Here is a 19,835-nt window from a genome sequence, read left to right as displayed (position 1 = left end):
ATGCCGCACACCCCATGCCCTCCCTAAAAGGTGGTAAAACAGGAGGTCCAGAGCTTGGGTATTCTTGTGTTCATGGTTAAGGGCTGACCAAGATGGCAACTCACTCCTTTTCCTGGCCACCTCTACCAGTCTCTCTCCTTATTAGCTGTAATCAAACCTGCTTTTGTTTGGTCAGTTGGACATTTTGCTGGCTTTGCAGTGTTCATTGGTGTGAGGATGGTTTTAAGGAAGTTCATGCACAAACCAGAAGTAACATTTTTGCAAGTTCCATTTTATACGGCAAGTTTCGGTGTCATGAAGTACAGAAGTAATGTTTAATCACTTCTTGAATCATGTTGCCCTTTATTCTTAGAATTCTTGTCTGGCATAAGTGATTTGATTTTTCTTGTAGCTCTGGAGCTTGCCTACTCATTTTTACCTCATTTTGTTAAACTCTCTTTTAACAAAATAGGTAGCCTTGTAGGTCTAAACATTTAGCAAGTTGAAGAGTGAGTTGCCTGGTTTCCCTGCCATATGTTGCCTTTCTTTATATCAGCCAGCATGGCTTAGTTTTTTATTTTGTACCAACAGTGCATCCATGCAAACTCTATCATTACTGAGAAGGAATTTTTATCCAGGTGCACAGAATGCAGCTAACAAGTAATTTATTGACTGTTTTTGTGATTGTGATTGGCCCAATAACTGTGCTAGCTAATGGCATTTTTAAGGTAACTCTCTTAGCATCTAATCTACACTGATATTTCTCTTCCTTTGTTTCAGTAGCTTTAACCCTATGGTATAATACTTTGTGAGGAATAAAGATCCAGTTTGAAAATTTGGTATCTCCTTCACTTTTCCTTTGCTTTATATGTAATTTCATGCTTTCTGAGAAGGTAGAAGTAGACAAGGGAAAAAATAGATCATACCCATTGGCTGTTTTATACACAGAAATTAGATACAAGGAACTTGACACTATTTATTAAAAAAAAAAAGGATAAACTCCAACAACTCATTACATCCTTCACTGTCAAAATGGGGTTGTATGTGTGTCTTCAAGTGCTGTACAAGACACTGCTTTTAGTGTTTAAATATGGTATTATGGGAAAAAATTTAGCATGTTATCAAGTACCTTAAAAATGCCTCTCTTCTTTGATCCACCCTAAAAGTGTGAACTGGTTTGCCACTGTTGTTCATTTTGTGTTTTGTTGCTATTTTTGGCATGTCATACAAAAAACAAACTGAAAGTGAAAAGTGAAGTCGCTCAGTCGTGTCCGACTCTTTGCGACCCCATAGACTGTAACCTACCAGGTTCCTCTGTCCATGGGATCTTCCAGGCAATAGTACTGGAGTGGATTGCCATTTCCTTCTCCAGGGGATCTTCCCAACCCAGGGCTCGAACCCAGGTCTCCTGCATTGTAGACAGATGCTTTACCGTCTGAGCCACCAGAGAAGTCCACAAAAATTGGGAATATATTAAAATGTTCACCATAGTTAGACCTAGGCGGTGGGATTAAGAGTAGTTAGCAGATTGATCTAAGCCATGTTTTCCAAGGGTATGCAATTGGATCGATGTTGTATCATCAAAATGGAAACTATTCCATCTGCACATACTAAGGAAAGAGCTGGTCTGTCACCCAGCCTGCTTCAAAAGGCCTTGCCCTTGCCCTGTGTTTATGGCCCCTGTGGTTCTCAGGGTTGTGTAAAATCAGTGAGTCATCCCATGGAACAGCACAAACCTTGGCCTTTTGAAACAGTGTGACCTGCTCTGTTTTCTGTGGAATTTGGAATATGCTTTGAAACAGAGTCCAGATTTCTAGTTATTAATAATTGTTTGAATTCTCTAGAAAGTGTAAACAAAGCCACTCTACAATCCTGTCCTTGATTCCTGCACATTAACAGTACGTGAACATCATTTCTAAACTTGAACCCATATTCTAGCTTTACCATAAAATTTGAAATCAAATAGTCATTAAGTTAGACTTGTCGCTTTACAATTCTACAAGTTCCTTTAACTCTGTGGTCCTTTTTCCTTTCTGCTGTGTCTACTGTATCTTTCTTCTGCGTCTTCCCTTTGTCCTGTAGTGCTGGATACCAACGATAGATTCCTGAGGAAGATCACAATCGGACAGGCTCCAACGGAGAAGGGGCACTCACGGACGGTAAGTGTTCCTTTCTAAGTAGATTAGTTCATGGGGACTGGATCCTTGCTGCTTCTCTCCTCCTCCGTCCTTTCCCGATCGATTGATTCTGCCGGGTGTTGTTCCGCCTTCTTCCTTTTAAAGTGGGAGCGAGTAGGTGTGTGGCATTGAGCGCTCTTGACAGCTTTTGCAGTAAACCCCATGTGTCACCTATGTATTTTCCCCCAACATTTTCTCCTAGAGGTGGAGAGCCCCCAGTGAATATCCTTGCACACAAATTGATTAAAATGGCTTCTTTTTTGTGGCCGTCTTGCAGTATGTTTCTTTAGTGTGAGAGCTTCCGTGTCAGTCCCTGTATGTTAGGGAATCCGTAATCACAGAACCACAAGCTGCCTCCAGAAGGATTGTTGGTCCTTCTAGGACTTTTATTTCTAAAAACTGTCTATTCAAAGTCTTGGAATATTTAATTACAAACTTGTTTGCTCTTAGGGGATTATTTATTTTCATTAAGTTCTTCGTGTACTGTTCTTTTATTCTGTCCTTTTAAGTTATTTGTTTAAGCCTAGGATGTAAAGAGAATCCACACTTGTAGGTTTAACACAGTTTTCCTTATTGTGTCTTTTCCCTGCCAACAGGCCCAGTTTGATATCTCCGTGGCCAGTGAAATCATGGCTGTCCTGGCTCTCACCAGTTCTCTAGAAGACATGAGAGAGAGACTGGGCAAAATGGTGGTGGCGTCCAGCAAGAAAGGGGAGCCCATCAGTACTGAGGATCTGGTGGGTCCTGGGGTGATTCCTCTGTGTCTGTATTCCCAGCCTCTCTCAGCAGCTACCGATAACACAAACTATGGTGGGGTTAAGATACTGCAATTAACTAATGAAGTCATATGATCTTTTTACTTGGTAAATAAATATGAAATTTATAAAAAACACTTCCACAGAGAGTGACAGGCAGTATGCTCCAGTAACAGACCACAGTTTTCAGATGGTTTGAGCATTTATATTCAACCTGTGAATATTTCCAAGAGAGGGTGTCTGACTTCAGTTTCAGAGAGCATCAAGAGTCCCAAGTCTAAGTCCCTTAGAGCTGAGCTTAGCGTCCCACCCCGGCCCCTCCCCTCAACAGGCCTCCTTGCACAGAGACCTCTCATCATGAGGCTCATTGGCCCCATATCCACACTGATGACCATATTGGAAACAGCTCAACCAGGTCTTCTAATGATCCTACTTGGCTAGTTGTCCACGTCAGGATTATTTCGGAACTGTCTACATGGTAATATGAAGTTTGAAATGAGATAATCTCTAGATTAATTTTTAAAAAGCCTGTTTGTGTTGACATACACCAAAATGGTTGGTCTACAATTAGTGGTATGTCAGATGAATTCAGAAAAGGGGGGAAATAACTAATTGTTTATTTTCACAGTTTCTGTATGTAAAAACAAAAATTGCTTTAAATTTTTACACCAAACCAGAAACCTAGAAACTCATGGAAATTGAAATCTATAGCTTTATCTTACATTGATACCAGTTTGTTCATCTGTGGTTGGATGGCTTAAAAGAGGGTCCTGATATATGAGAGCTGATGTTGAACTCCTGGGTAAATTTCAGTTTAAGGTACAGGACGTGCATGCATGTTAAGTCGCTTCAGTCATGTCCAACTCTTTGCAACCCTATGGGCTGTAGCCCACCAGACTCCTCTGTCCATGGGATTCTCCAGGCAAGAATACTGGAGTGGCTTACCATGCCCTTCTCCAGGGTACCGTCCCAACCCAGGGATCAAACCTGTGTCTCCTGCAGCTCCAGCATTGCAGGTAGATTTTTTTTTTTTTTACCGCTGAGCCACAGGAGAAGCCCCATGTTAAATTTGGAGAGGCCCCAAGACATACATGTTAAATTTGGTTTATAGCCATTTCAGTCCAGACACCACAGAGTTACCCATACTTCAGTATTCTAGGAACTAGCGTTTTCATGCTGTCTAAAATGGATTCCCCACATGGATCAGTAACCAGAGCTTCACTGAGATGTTTGTTTCCAGGGTTACACATTTTTCCAGAACTTACATGTGAATGTCATTTTCATTCTCTATTCTCCTTTAAGGTATTTGGTAGCTTATAAGTACATGAATGACTGGTCTAGTTTAGGTAAAAATATTCATTAGTCCAAGATGGCCAAAAATGGAAAACCTAAGAATGTTGAATTTTGGCTTCAAAAGGGAGGGTTTTTTCCTGGTGGGAATTAACCGTTTGTGCTTTTGTTTCGTAGGGAGTGAGTGGAGCATTGACGGTCCTTATGAAGGACGCCATCAAGCCCAATCTCATGCAGACGTTAGAGGTGAGCAGAGTGACTCCTGCCGTCCTGGACTGGTTGGAAAGCACAGTGTCCTTAGGGAGACACTTCTTTTCCTGATCATCTCTCTATTCCCATTCTTCTCACAGTTATGACTGGGACTGCACTGAAATATAAAAGAGGTGGCTTCATACTTGCCCTTTTTCTTTTGGATGCCAACTAATTTTGGTTCCCCTTGACCGAATGGTCCCTTTTGAAGCAGGATTGGCAGCTTTGCTCACGATGTCTTGCTTTCCACAGGGCACTCCAGTGTTTGTTCACGCTGGGCCGTTTGCCAACATCGCACACGGGAATTCCTCCATCATTGCAGACAGGATTGCACTCAAGCTTGTCGGTCCCGAAGGGTTTGTAGGCAAGTACTTTTGCAAAATCAGTGATAGACCATTTTTCTTTCAGCATCAAGGGAGTTGGGGTAGCATTTTTACAGTTGCTTTTGTCCTTACAGTGACTGAAGCAGGATTCGGAGCAGACATTGGAATGGAAAAGTTCTTTAACATCAAATGCCGGTATTCTGGTCTCCGCCCGCACGTGGTGGTGCTTGTCGCCACTGTCAGGGCTCTGAAAATGCACGGAGGTGGCCCCACGGTGAGAATCAGGGATTGGAAGGGTCTGATTCTCAGACATGTTCTGAAGGCTAAAAGGAAGCTGATGACTCCTGCCTGTTTCTTCATTTAGCTGCTCTTATCCTTAAGATTATTAGGGTACCAAAGCAGGGCACGTCCACATGGCTCTTGTGCTGGCCGTCTCATCACTCACAGGTTGTCCCAGCTCTTGGAGAGGGCCAAGTTTGGCCTCGTGGCCTACCTTTCTGAGGAAAACACCTGATGATATCCAAACCCCTCCAAGGACATGTGCTTGGCTATATTTACCGAAAAACTCCTTTCTGTTCGGACTGTTCTTTTTACATCTGAGTCCCATTCCCTCTAATGGTGCTGCTGGCAGCCAGCCAGCCAACCCATTTAGCTTGAGATAGAGGTCAGCGTGCCAGGCAGGACTGATAACAGCCTGGGCTGGGGAGAGGAAGAGAAGAGGGGTAGGTATGCTGGGACTGCCTCCAGTGATGGGGGAAACAGGTGATCACGGTTTTCCTTCAGCTCTATCCTGAAACTGTGTTTTCCTCTCTTCACACTGCTTAGAAATTGTACTTTTTGCTCTATTGTTGGGTTTCCCAAGTGGCTCAGACGGTAAAGAATCCACCTGTAATACAGGAGACCCAGTTTGATCCCTGGATCGGGAAGATCCCCTGGAGAAGGGAATGGCAGCCCATTCCAGTATTCTTGCCTGGAGAATCCCATGGACAGAGGAGCCTGGTGGGCTACAGTCTGCGGCGGCAAAGAGTCGGACACGACTGAGTGACGAACACTGTCACTGTTGTAACCTTTTCTTCAGCGTGTACATGTGAAGATACGGCTCTCTTTCAGGAATTAGTTGATGAAGTATTAAATTCCTATCCTCTGGGAGCTAGTCTTGTAGCTTGAGCAGTCAGACCTCCCTCATCTGCAGAAGAAAATCACTGTTTCTTAGTGTAGTGATCAGGGCTTTTCCTGATAGAGCAGTTCTCAAGAATGTTGGCCTCAGACCTTCCTGACACACTTAAAATTATTAAAGGCCTAAAAGAACTTTTGTTTAGGTGAGTTGTGTATACTGATATTTACCAAAGTAGGAATTAAATTTTAACATAAATATTAACATAATTAAATGCTTATATAAACAGTTTTTTTAAGTGACTATTTTCCAAAACAACATTTGGGCATTGTATGTTTTTCAGATCTCTTCAGTGTCTGGCTTAATCAAAGACTGCTGGATTCTCATCTTCAGCATTTGATCTGTTGTGATGTCACATAATCTGTGGGCAAATCCATTGTAGACTTCCTGAGGGAATGAGAGTGAAAAGAGCCATAATATCTTAGGGTTATGGAAGTAGTCCTGACCTCTTGGACCTCAGGAAAGGTTTAGGTCCCCACTAAGGGGAGAACCACCGCCGCCACAGCCCAGCACACCTCTCTGGTCCTCCTCGTCCTGTGGCCCTCCTAACCCAGGACGTCCCTTTCTGCTGGGCTGCAGGATGGACTCCCTTTCTCTTCCTTATCATAACCAGCGTTTCTCCTCCTCCATCCTCTCACTCATCCTCACGCCCTTGTGCCTCCCTTCCTCCTGATCTCATGGTCTGAGGAATCACGTGAGCGTGTCACCTGGCCGCACTGAGAGGAGAGCTTTTCACACAGCTCTATTGGGAGGCTGGCCCGCTGCTCCTGTACCTCCTGGAGCCATGTGAGGCCCAGAGAGTGGGATCAGGTCCCAGCTTCCTGCCCCACTTCTCTGAGGCCCCTTTTGGAGGTGGAGCACCGTGGTGTCTCTGAGGAAAGGGAGCAGAGCACTCGGAAGGGTTCTTAGTCCGTTGCCCAGCCGGGTCCCTGGGACCGGCGCCTGCACCCTCACGCACTTCCCTGTGCTTACAGTAGGCCCCACCAGGTACCTCTGTAACCGTAGAGGAAGAAAATCTTTGTGTGTTGTTTCCCTCTTGTTTGTACTGCTCACGTGCCCCAGTTCAGCCCCCACGCACCATTTCAGCTCCACAAGGTGTGGGCTGGCTTGGTGGACCGGCTCATGAATACATTGCTGGGCGCATCTCAGACTCCACAGCGGACGTCTCAGGGTGGCTCTTGCAGGGCTGACAGCTGCCTTTTTCCCTATACTCAGCCCTACTTCCACCCCCGCTGCTGTGTGCTTCGCAGGGAAACACATTGCTTCCCCCACCCGCCTTCATAGATTCGTCCCTTCTCTCTTTAATTCAGTTCATGAAGGTCTCCCACCCTGCTCACAGCAGTGACTTTTGTTCTGTGCCGTAGTTTTGGTCATTTGCTCTAAATCCTTAAGGCAGGAAACAGCTTTCTACTGCTGTATATCCTCCACCCCACCCCCCAGCCCCCTGCCCCAAGGATGCAGTTTCTGGCTTTGAACAGATGGCAAAGCACTGTTAGAAGCTAAAATTTTACTGTAAGTAAAAATGCCTCTGATTTTGCTGCTTTATCTTCCAGGTTACTGCTGGACTTCCGCTTCCCAAGGCCTACATAGAGGAGGTAACTTCAGTCACTTCTCATTGCTTGCCCTAGGATGCACCACATTCCAAGTCAGCATTTCTCAGCCTGGCATATCTGGAAATGAATGGGTTGTCATATGACCCAGGGCTGTTCCTGGGAGCAAGGGGCCCGTAGTGTGCTGAACAACTGGACTAAATGAAACAGGGAAGAAATGCCTCATAAAACAGTTGCCTACATAGGCTACCGGTAAAACCACTCCCCTAGACCAGTGGTTGATTCTCAACCAGAAGCAGTTCCCCCATCCTAGGATATTTGGGAATGTCTAGAGACATTTATTTTTGATTGTTACAACTGGAGGTGGGGAGTGCTACTGGCATTCAGAGCGTAGAGGCCAGGGTTGTTGCTAAAGAGGGAAGCTATGATTTGTAGGATACCCCCCACTACAAAGAAATAAGGAACCATGCACTAATCTAGTGGAAGTTTCCTTGTCTTCCCTGCATTGACCGGTTGATTTGTAAATGCCATTCAAATCAGAGGCAAGTAGGGGGATTTTCTCAAATGCTTTTTTCTCTGCAGATTTAAATTCATAGTCAAGGGCCAAGATGGGATCAGCACCCTGGTTATTTTTCTAAGCAAGGTTTTCATAAACTGATATGGTTTATAGCAGTAAGCAGGAGCTCAAAGAATTGTGAGTGTAGAGCTTCTCATGTTCGTATCATTTACCATCGAGAAGCATCTCTGGCGCCAGTTTGGGGTGGTCTTGAGAGAGGTGCGGGCACCATGTGAGACGGTAAGGTCAGCGGCTATCACCGTTGATTCAAGTTCTCTGCCTTTTTTGGAGGCTTTTAAATTGTCAGACAGTGCAGGGTCACTTTTCAGCCCCCAAATGAAGTAATTCAAAAGCAGCTAGCAAAGCATTGCTGGTGCCTTCAGCCTGCCTGTCTTCTGAGTTATGATTTGCCTTTTATGGTCATTTGTGTGATTCACGCGTAGGAGGGGAATTCACAGTTCTGGCCCTCCTGCCACCCCGCAGCCTTTCCTGTGTCTAATTAGAGTGACTGCCCCTCACTGGCCCAGCTGGTGTCTTCATTTAAGAAATTCGCCTTATTTAAAACTGTTCTCAATCAGTCTTACATATTAATTGGTTTTCATGTGACTAGAGGTAAAGAATTAGCTGTGCTCTTTAGAATGTCAACTAAATTCTAATCTCAGTTTTCAGTGATTAAAGGGAAAAAAAACATAAATCATGTTTATAATGATCTCGGTTGTTTTGGGCTTGTATCTTACCCTTTCTCCCATGGTTTTATGGAGTCCATAAACCAAGCACTATTACTGCTGGGTTTTACCCATGGTCTTAGGTACATATTTGTATATGAGACCATGATACTTTCATTGTTAAAATACTTAATGTATTTTAAGCTTATATAATAACATACACTTTATAAAAAAATTAAGATTATAATATATATGATATGAGTCCCCTGTTTAGTGTATATATCTCTCAACATTTAAAATTTCCTTCATATGCACATGTATTTTTTTATTTGTCCAAAAATAGCATTAATTAAGCTATTCATAGTTTCACAGTTTTAGTACATCTTTGAGAGGTTCTGTGCTAATACAGATTATCTCACTTTTCATGACATGTGCATGATACATATTTATTGAGTGTGTATATCATAATTCACTGACTCAGTCCCCTATTGGAGGAGGTTTGTGTTGTTTGCAGTCTTCTCATGCTGCAGGCAGTGCTCCAGGAAGCATATTTTAAAATGCTTCCTTAATTACTTTCCTTTCAATTTCATAGTATTTGGTTCTTAAAGATGGTATTTATCTTATTTCTGATACAAGGCTTATTATGGTTGAGTTCATTTAAACCTTTTGAAGCATTCCTGATGACACCACATTTTCTGACAAATGCCATGCACAGGGCTTCCCTGGTGGCTCAGACGGTAAAGAATCTGCCTGCAGTATGGGAGACCCAGGTTCGATCCCTGGGTTGGGAAGATCCCCTGGAGGAGAAAATGGCAACCCACTCCAGTATTCTTGCCTAAGAAATCCCTTAGACAGAGGAGCCTGGGGGGGCTGTAGTCCATGGGGTTGCAAAAAGTTGGACACAACTGAGTGACTGACACTTCGGCTTTTTTGTGCACCGTATGCCAGGCCCTGCCTTCTGATGGCAGCGTCTGTGCCATCCCGAACAGCCAGTGTGTGCCGTTGTGCCATAGGACTACGTACAGTCTATTATAAAACGGGTTGCAAATATAATTTAAGGGCATCTGAGTCCCTTCAAACAGCAAATAAGCTCGAGATATGGCATGGTGAGGCAGATGCGCAGGCAGATCTCAGCTTTCAGGGCAGCCAGGCCACGAGCACAGCTTGCTCCAGGGTCACAGGTCACTTGGAGCGGCCTGGGGAACGCATCACCGCCCCTGCGCTCTGTTGGCTTGTCCTGACAGCAAGTGGCTGCTGGCTCAAGGAGACAGTTTCTCTTTTAAGAAGAACCTGCAGCTGTTTTAACTTCTGCTCTCTAACCTTCCAGACCTCCCTCTGTTGTTTCTGCAGGACCTGGAGCTGGTTGGAAAAGGCTTCAGTAACTTGAAGAAGCAAATTGAAAATGCCAGGATGTTTGGCGTGCCAGTGGTAGTGGCCGTGAACGCCTTCAAGTACGTATGGGGTGTGAGTTGAGGCAGGATTTGACAGAACACAACAAAATTCTGTAAAGCAATTATCCTTCAATTAAAAAATAAATTAATAAAACAAAGAGTTGAGGGAGACTGTGGGAAATGGCCAGCAGACGTCTCCTGGAGCGGATGTGCAGCCCAGCTCTTAGCTTTGTTCTTTTCTTCAGTTGCTGCTGTCAGTTATCAAGCGTTCGCTTTGGGAGCTGTTGATGAGAGCCTGCCATATGACAGGAGCTGCATATGTCACAGGGGACTTGTCACCCTCCCTGCTGAGCATGCGGAGTCAGATTTGGCTCCTGTGGGTGCCCATCCTCACCAGGTGAAGTGGGTAACACACAGGCCAGAACTTAAATGTTCTTTCTGGTCTCTAAAGGCCTTTTGTGCTAAGATAAGGTCATGGGCCTACAGTTCCATTATTTCTCCAGGTGTGGTAGGAGAGTGTTTTGACAGTTTGTTAAGCATAGTGACCTGGAAATGTTCCTGTAAGAGAACTTGCATGGGTTGTTTAGTTATTCTCATGCTGGTTTTGATCTTGTTCTGATGGTCTAGCCACAGCAAAATAGGAAACAAAAATTTTGAGAAGCTAGTATTTATTGATTCCTTATGATGTGCCTGGAATGTTCTAAGTACCTTGCGTGTGTTTGCCATCTAAGCCTCATGACATCCCATGAAATGCAGTGATTATGCCCATTCTACCCACATGGACACCAAGACATTGCAAGTCATCCAGCTGGTAAATTGTGGTGTCAGGGTTCAAACCCAAGCAGTGTTACTGTTCATGTCTGTTTATCAGTGGGTAATGCACGTGGATTTTTATGGCAAAAACATGACAAATTCTGTCCTCTCCCCCATCCTCAGTGCTTTAACCTGAAGTTCTGCCTTTATAGGACAGATACGGAGGCCGAGCTGGACCTCGTCAGCCGCCTCGCCAAAGAACATGGTGCTTTTGACGCCGTGAAGTGCACTCACTGGGCAGAAGGGGGCAAGGGCGCCCTGGCGCTGGCTGAGGCCGTCCAGAGGGCAGCTGCAGCCCCCAGCAGCTTCCAGCTTCTCTATGACCTCAAGGTGGGTTAACTGCTGTATGCAAAAACAATAAACCAAAAAAGCACAACGAAGTTTCTGTTTAGGCTTCTGTTCAGAGCCATGTTTAGCAGCTTCAGCCTGTGGGTTTGCGTCTCATGGAGGTGAGTTACATGACCACAGCCTGGACGCCCAACTGCAGACAGCTTTCTTAACAATGTGCATTGCTGCTTTCTGACCGAGGAGGGCATCCAGACAAGAACACCCCAGGAGGTTGGCTCACGTCCTAACTTTGGAAAAGGCTCACAGTACAGCCCCTTTTCTGGCAGGAGAAAGGCTTACATAGAGAACCACAGCCTTTAAAGCAGGGCACCAGCCATGTTACTGCAAACTGGCACTGGGCTACATCAAGCTGAGAAGTGTCGTCTGACTGCTTCCCAGCATAGGGGAAAGCAGTGTGGTTCTGCACACCTTTCCTGGTACGGGGTGCCTGGGGTTCAGAGAAGCACTCAGGCGCGAAACCAGAGTACCTTGGCAGGCTTCAGCGTCCTTTCTGTCACTGAGTAAATTATGATACGTCTGGCGTAGGCAGAAGCACTGCTTATTCTGGGGTACAATAAAGGTAGTTCACAAAGTGGTGGTTCTTATTATAGGGTTGTGCTTTGCTGTCAGTTCTCTGTCCATATACTTCAGAAGGCGATTGGACATTAAGCAGTCCGCCCACAGCAACAACTGCCAGCTTCGTTAGGAGCATGGCATGGACACTGCAGCTGGTTCTGCTTGTGTTATCTAGGCCATAGACTTTCAAAAATAGCCATAAAAAGGTAGAAGGAAGCAAACCCTATTGCTCATGAATTTTAACAGTCTCTTGTTTTCTTTGTCCCTCGCAGACCTAATCTGCTTATATCTTAATTACAGTTAATTAACATTCTATTGACAATGGACATTTTCCTGTTGAGCTTTAGTTTTATAGACTGGTTTGAAAACCTGTTCAACCAAACGTCTTTGGGGGAAATGCCATACACAGAAATTTGCACACAAATACAGAACATTTATAGACACCTTCTCTAAGCCCGCATCCACGATGCCTGAGTGAGGAACCCCAGTCCTTGGAGGTGAGAAGGAGGCCTGGAAGAAGTGGGATAATGAGGACTTCATAACCCGTTTCTACTTGGAACTTGTATCTGACAGACGGGAAGCTGTCGCATTTTGTCGTATTCAGCATCCGTTGGTCTTAAATCACTCCTCAACGAAAGTACTTTTGCTTCAGGAGTTCTGAATGTGCCTTGGCATTTATAGAGCTCCAGTTATAAGAGGCTATGAAAGTAATCTCTATTGAATCTTTATAAAGCCACAATTGAATAGCTTCACTTTATTCATGTCCATTATACAAAGCCCCCTCATAAATGATCACAGTTTAGTTGAAAAGGAAATACTTGTTTTCGTAGGTAATTCTTTTCGTAATTATTCTTTTCAGAAAGCAAAACTCGCCCAATGTTAGCCTTAGTTGCTAGGGGGCATGGAGTCACATACTGCCTAATTTAAGTGATTTGCTCACCCAGGTTACCTGTGAGAGTGGCTGTCTTTCCCATTTCCTTTGGGCAGTTTCTCCTTGTGCTGTTTGCTCTTGAATTTTAGTGACTTGAGCTGGGCTGCAAGAGTATTTCAGAGGCCAGACGCCACTTCTGAAGGTTTTTGCCCTGGAGGAAGCAGCTCTGGGCTTCCTCATTAGACCTGGAGGTCACTGGTTGGACCCCTGGCCTCTATCCACTACATAAGTGCCATGAAAAACATATCCTTTCCCACCATCCTTGTTGTATGTTGATCGTATAAGTCATTAGATTGTTGTTTAAATATGGGGATGATTTTGTTTTTATAACTATTTCCAAAGTAACAGCAGTTGACAGTCCTTTGTGTTAAAGGGAGCATCTGTACACACTGGGGGTTCTGTGAATGGGTATCAGTTGTCTTAATTCATAAACAGTATCCCAAGTCTGCTTTGATGGGAGACTGATGGTCAGTATTAGAGCATTATTTTTGTTTACGAAGAAACAGTTACTCTTGAGCAATATTGTTTATGATGTACCTAGTAAAATCTTACACATGCACACACACATACAGTAACTTGACACCTGTGGGACAGTTTCGGCTTATAAGATCTGGGACCTTGTAGTAAAAAAACGTTTCTAATCCAGTAAACTTTGAACTATTTGCCCATTCTTGTATATGTATAAACACCTGTGGCCGTTTCAGGGACTCTGACCCGGAATACCACTGTAAGTAAAGGTTCATGTCCTCACAGGTATCTAGTCATGCCCTCCCCTCTCTCTCTCATTAGCTCCCAGTTGAGGACAAAATCAGAATTATTGCGCAGAAGATCTATGGAGCTGACGACATCGAATTGCTCCCTGAAGCCCAACACAAAGCGGAGGTCTACACAAAGCAGGTAGGTGTGTTCTTTCAGCTCTTTTTAAATATCAAGTCTTGGAGGCAGAATGCCCGCGTTGTCCCAGCCCCGCCAGGCACTGCTGTCCTCCTCTAGGCGGCAGCCGTCTCCCCTCTTAAATACTGAGCATGGATTAGGTGGTCCAGTCCCAAGTTCTTTATCTTCCCTGAGGTGGTATGTGAGTGTAGAAAAGTCATGAGGAAACATGAAATGTCTTACTAAAGCACTGAGAGCCTGCCTTGAGTGATATTTTCACTTCTGCTCCAGACTATCATTTTAATCGGTTATATAAATGAAAGTGAAATGTTCATTTGTGGGATATAGTTGTGCGGGCTCCACTCCTTTGCCCAAGAAGGATTTTTTTTTTAATTTATAATGACTAAGCTGGAGGAGAGTGGTGACACAGACATGGACATAAAGGGAGTTGGGTGTTTCAGGTAAACTGCATAAGCACAGTGCCCAGATGTTCTGCGTTGCATTGCCAGCTTTTCACTTCTCCCACTTCTGTTCCCATCTTTGCCCAGGGCTTTGGGAATCTGCCCATCTGCATGGCCAAGACACACTTGTCCTTGTCTCACAACCCAGAGCTAAAAGGTGTGCCCACTGGCTTCGTCCTGCCCATTCGCGACATCCGCGCCAGCGTTGGGGCCGGCTTTCTGTACCCTCTGGTGGGAACGGTGAGTGAGTGCTGCAAGCGGAGAGGACCGCTTGTTCATCAGTGCTTCTTAAATCGATTACTGTAAACATTACATAAATGCCTAATTAGCAGAGTTCATTGCTAAGGAGGAAGCTGGAGTCGGACCCATTACGATAAATTGTCTAGCCGTGGACCATCTTGGTCTCAGTTCAAGGATGATGCCATGACTGCTTGTACTGAATAATAATTGTTTCCCGGTGGCAGTGTGACCTTGTCTGAATCCCGGATGGGCCTAATTCATAGGCTATGTACAGTACTGTTGTATATAATCACAGCTGACTTTTATTGGGCACCTTTTACAGACTAACTTAGTCCTCCCAATAGCCTGTTTGAGGCTCTGCACCTCCTGGGTCTTATCAATAGGCCTGGAGCTTATGCCTGAAATTCAGGGAATTAACCATTCTTGAGTAAAGAATTTGCCCCTTAAAGTGTAAATGAAGCCTATAGATAAGAAAGATAAGGCGGCTTATTTATGCTTTTTTCTTCTTTTTTTAATTAATTTTTTTTATTGAAGGGTAATTGCTTTACAGAATTTTGTTGTTTTCTGTGAAACCTCAACATGAATCAGCCATAGGTATGCATATACCCCCTCCCTTTTGAACCTTCCTCCCATCTCCCTCCCCATCCCACCCTTCTAGGTTGATACAGAGCCCCTGTTTGAGTTTCCTGAGCCATATAGCAAATTTCCACTGGCTATCTATTTTACATATGGTAATGTAAGTTTCCATGTTGCTCTTTGCTTACATCTAACCCTCTCCTCCTCTCTCCCATGTCCTTAAGTCTGTTCTCTGTGTCTGTTTCTCCACTGCTGCCCTGTAAATAAATTCTTCAGAACCATTTTTCTAGATTCTGTATATGTACATTAGAAACAATATTTATCTTTCTCTTTCTGACTCACTTCACTCTGTATAATAGGTTCTAGGTTCATCCACCTCATTAGAACTGACTCAAATGCGTTCCTTTCTATGGCTGATTATTTACGCTTTGAGATGAATTAATTTTCAAATCCTTCCTTGTCTTACAGGTTTCATACATGTTTTAGGAGGAAAATTGCTAATTGGGAAGTAGAGGAGAGGTTACGGGCATGATTTGGACTGACTTTGTTAGTTAGTTTGGACTCTGTCCCAAAGTCTGCATTGATCCTGTGCCCAGGTCTCCCCCACAGATCTGCCCAGTAGCCTATTTGGTTGGCCAGAAAATTCGCTTGAGATGTACAGAAAAACCCAAATGAACTTTTTGGCCAACCAGTATATCTGCAGCTTTTTCTTACCTGAAATAACAGGATTGAAATAGTGAACTAAGCCAGTACACAAAGAAAGAAATCAATACATCTCCTTTTGGAGCTTCTTTCAGTTTAGTAAGAAGGCAGTAGGAGGCAATATTACAGTCGGAAGTACAGAAGGTTAAAGCCAAATTCATTTTCAGCTCTGCTGGTTTGGGCCTCAGGATAGTTCAGGTGTCTCAGTGGTAAAGAATCTGCCTGCCAAGCAGGAGACACTGGTTGGATCCCTGGATTGGGAAGATGCCCTGGAGAAGGAAATGGCAACCCACTCCAGTATTCTTGCCTGGGAAATTCCATGGGCAAAGGAGCCTGTCAGGCTAGTCCAAAGGGTCACAAAGAGTCGGACATGACTGAGCGACCAAACAACAACAAGAGGTGTGAGCCCTGCTCCTCGCAGTGCTCTGGGGCAGCGTCACCACGTCACAGTGGTGGCCAGACGGGCCTGCAAGCCAGTGTCCCTCAGCCCCTCCAGAGGCCAGAGGTCTCGCTCTGGTGACAGCATTCATCAATGCTCAGGGTTTGTCAAAATCCCCTTTTAATAAGAACTCTAAACCATTTATCCAGCACCTTGGATATTGTAGAACATACATTGATTCTGGAGAAACTGTCAGCAGCTGGCAGCTGAAGAAGCAGAACAGTGTTGTCACTTCTGATGTGTGCATGCAGAAGGGTGGCTGTGGAGACAAAAGCGAAACTGGAAGTTTTAGGCCTGCAGTTCGGAAAGGAGCACAGCCTGCCCAGCTCCACGGCAGTCTCATCTAGACAAACTCACATTAGAAGCCCGCTTGGACCAACACGTTTCCACACAAATCTAGATGGCTTGATGATGACTGTTCTTCCTGCTTCCTAATTGCTGTTGGGGCCTGAATGAGGCTTAGAGGATTTGAGCGTTTTATGTACTAATTCACGGGGTGGTGGTTTCTTTTTGGAGGTTTTTTCTTAATCTAAGTTCCTATATGTATATATATAATCTTATTTAAAACTGTTTTCTGATTATCAATATGACCAATGTCTAAGGGGAAAAAGTCCTACTTGGAAAAGAATAAAAGTACTGAAAATCCTGCTAATTACTATTTGGGGGAACATCTTCAGAATTTTCTGCCAACTTGCACATGCGTGTCTACATCAGTGGGCACCTGTCCTTTATCTTTATAATGTCATCTTCAGGCTCCCTTTTTCTTCCTCGTCCCCACACTCAGCACTTGCTTCTCTTACAGAATTTGAGACTAGAGACCAACATGAGCTCCATATAGTGTGTTCTCAGGAGTGTTGACTGACACTCAGATGTCAGAATCAGGTTTTCTAAAGTATATGTATTTTGTGTTATGGAAGGTGACTCATCCTTTTCTATGACACTTTTATAGTAAAGTTGTAGAAGTTCCATTTAGTCTCGCCTCCTGTCTGGATCTGATTTGAAACTTGTATGTATGTATTCTTTATAAAGGATGTTGTTCCAGGTTAAAATATACTGAGTTTTCACTGACAAGACTTTACAAATTTATATCTAAGTAGGTATTTGTCAAAGCCAACTCTTCAGAAGAAACAAGTATAAATAAAATCCATAAGCATTGCAAGTTCAGTTTTAGAAAGCCAGATTGGACTAGTAGTAACAGTGATTGTAAAACCATCTAGATTGTGTCCAGCAATGTCATGGCCCAAATTAAAGGATACTGATTGCTAATCTTTTGTTACTGAAACAAATATATAATACCAGTATCATCTCAAGACTCTTTAAAACAAAATTAAATAGCAGACAAGCCTGCACCTCCTTTTGGTGTTTCAGTGTGAGAACCAAGGGGGTGAATAACTGGCTTAGCCTCCCAGCACTTGCCATTGTGGGGCGAAGGTGCAAACTCCCCCTCAGCCTCCTGTTGCAGCTGTCTGTGTGGGAGCCCAGAGGGAAGACTGGCGACTGGTTTGCTGGAGGACTTGAGGGTTTTCTCTTGAGATCAGAACAGAATCAGTGACTTGGTTTTTAATTTGTAACACGAAGAGTACCGCTTTATGGATAACTGTAAAATAATATTGTGTCTTGGGCTTTCTAACTGAAAGGAGCATGAAGGAAAAGACCCGGTTTAGTTTGTTTTTAATGCTATTTCACATCTCCTAGATGAGCACCATGCCTGGACTCCCTACTCGGCCCTGTTTCTATGATATTGATTTGGACCCTGAAACTGAGCAGGTGAATGGGCTCTTCTAAACAGGTAAGTCATTACTGGCAGAAGTTTTGCTTTTTCCTTATGAGGCATATTTATGAATTATCGGATTCCATCTAAAGCTATGAAAATGCAGATTTCATAATTTAAGATTCCTTCCCAGACATCAGTGAGAGGAGAGGCCGTAGTAGTGAGCATTGGCAGTACCCAGTAAGTGAAATATTTATATTTCCTTACATTTTTGGAAGAAGAGCAGGGTTCATCACAAATTAGCAGCATTAAGGGGAGAGGCACCATCTGATGAATTGTGGAGGGACCCCAGTGAAGGTTAGACCTCTTTGGAGCCCCAGGAGACTCTGGGCTTGGAGCTGATGGCACACTGGAGGGCAGGAGCAGCTGAAGGTCTGTATACTCTGAATGGACGGCAGGCAGGAGTGAGTAAATGTCCTAGAAAGTAGATGAGAGAAGGAAGCGGAAGCAGTCCAGGAATTCTTGGGGTCTTAAATGAAGGGCCTCAAAGTACTCCTCACGATGAGTGAGCCACTCCTGGACATACCAGGTGAAATCTCAAAAACATTAAAGATGAAAATCCTAAAAACCCTTCTCCAGAGAAGAAAAAATGGCTGGCCTGTGAAAGAAGTGAGAATTAGACTGAACCCTTGTCTTCCCAGTAGTAAGAGGCTTCTAGACAGTGGAGGAAAGCCCTCCACACTCATGAGGAAAGGTGACTTTCCACCTGTATTTACAGTCCACTAAAACTGTGCAGGTGTTCTCAGACAGGCGCAGGCTTGCTGCTCCCACGTCCCTTCCTCGGAAGGGATTTAGCAGTTTACTCCAGCAAAATGAGGACCAAACCAGGACAAAGGAAGACATGGTTTTCAGAAGATCAAATCTTAATCTGGACTTAATGAAGGGGAGTCCTGAGGACTGCAAGTGACCCAGAGTTACAAGTCCCAGATGCAATAGAAGGAGGGAGGAAAGACTAAAGAGAGCTAAGGGTGTCAAAAGGGTAATTATGCAAAAGAAAGGCTCTCACATTGTCTAAGAAAGTCAGGGTCCAGGTGGAAGCCAACCATGGCTATCATCTAGGCAGCTGTACGGATGGTTGTCACAGAAGCACAGACACCTGTGCTTGGTGCTGGGGAAGCACTGTTCTTCAGGAGGCATGTGTGACGTTGGAAATGTTGTCATGGCCCATGCTTGGTCTGGACTTACACATCCTTGGTCTGGACTTAGACAGTATTCGCACAGCCATAGTGTAAATCCTGTACGTTGTTTTCAGGTCTGTGGACAGAAGTGTTGACGGTGAGGAAGGAGGTCAGTGTTAACAACTTCAGCAGCGGTAGAAGATGATGGTGTGGTGTGGACAGGAAGAGGAGATATTTCAGTGCTTAGAGAAAACTGTTTCTTGTCTCTTTGTCTTTCTAGATTGTCCGTCTTCAAGAAGCTGGTTTGAAAGTCTGGCTGCTGTTTATTCAGGCTTCCTGTCAGGAAGTGTGGGGAAATCAAGAGAAGTCAGTCCCTGCCCCCAAAGGTCTTCTGAAATGAGTAGTGGGAGTTTCCCCAGAAGCCTTTCTTCAGTTTTAATTTGCATCATTGTGTATAAATTAACCTGAATCATGTACACGTCTAATTACCTTACTGAATCCCTGGAATAAAAGTAAATAATTTTTCAGTCTCCGTGTTCAAATAGAAATTGTAGCATTTAACAGTCTGTTGCCTTAGCTCTGCTTTCCCCTGTGATCTGGGAGACCTCTGCCACAACAGAAGCAGCAAGTGCTAGTGTGTACCTTAGGATACGTTGTGTTTAAAGGGGGAACGATGCGTGCGTGCTTGTGTGTTTCTGGGAGGACACATAATAAGGAGACCTCCTTAGAGGGCTGAGGGAGAAATGGAATTTGGAGAACATGCCTTTTTGTCATGTACATATATATATGTGTATAGAGAGAGAGTTGTTGTTTTTTTTTTTTAATGCTTTCTTGGCCTCATTGCCTTGGTCAGTCAGTCAGTCTAGTTTTTGGGGAACTACTTTTTTTTTTTTTTTTTC

General features: G+C 44.1%; 1 protein-coding gene across 5 annotated transcripts in view; it reads left to right on the top strand.

Annotated features, from left to right (window-relative positions):
* The window catches only part of MTHFD1 (methylenetetrahydrofolate dehydrogenase, cyclohydrolase and formyltetrahydrofolate synthetase 1), a 59,967-nt gene extending 40,504 nt beyond the window's left edge, over positions 1-19,463 (top strand). For all 5 annotated transcript variants that reach the window (XM_086320271.1, XM_086320272.1, XM_086320275.1 and 2 more), the window contains 12 exons: positions 2,062-2,138; positions 2,753-2,893; positions 4,379-4,447; positions 4,703-4,814; positions 4,908-5,047; positions 7,501-7,542; positions 10,069-10,169; positions 11,075-11,252; positions 13,546-13,653; positions 14,178-14,330; positions 17,743-17,836; positions 19,217-19,463. In XM_086320271.1, the coding sequence (XP_086176397.1) occupies positions 2,062-2,138; positions 2,753-2,893; positions 4,379-4,447; positions 4,703-4,814; positions 4,908-5,047; positions 7,501-7,542; positions 10,069-10,169; positions 11,075-11,252; positions 13,546-13,653; positions 14,178-14,330; positions 17,743-17,832 (1,211 nt within the window). In that variant the 3' untranslated portion in view covers positions 17,833-17,836; positions 19,217-19,463. The remainder of the gene's footprint in view (positions 1-2,061; positions 2,139-2,752; positions 2,894-4,378; positions 4,448-4,702; positions 4,815-4,907; positions 5,048-7,500; positions 7,543-10,068; positions 10,170-11,074; positions 11,253-13,545; positions 13,654-14,177; positions 14,331-17,742; positions 17,837-19,216) is intronic.
* Positions 19,464-19,835: the final 372 nt, after the last annotated feature.

This window comes from Bos grunniens, chromosome 10 (genome assembly GCF_055505025.1).
Source record: "Bos grunniens cultivar Pamir isolate PY7600 chromosome 10, Bosgru_T2T1.0, whole genome shotgun sequence".
NCBI classification, from domain to species: domain Eukaryota; kingdom Metazoa; phylum Chordata; class Mammalia; order Artiodactyla; family Bovidae; genus Bos; species Bos grunniens.
The sequence above is the reverse complement of the archived record's forward strand: the minus strand, read 5'-3'. Positions and strand labels throughout refer to the sequence as shown.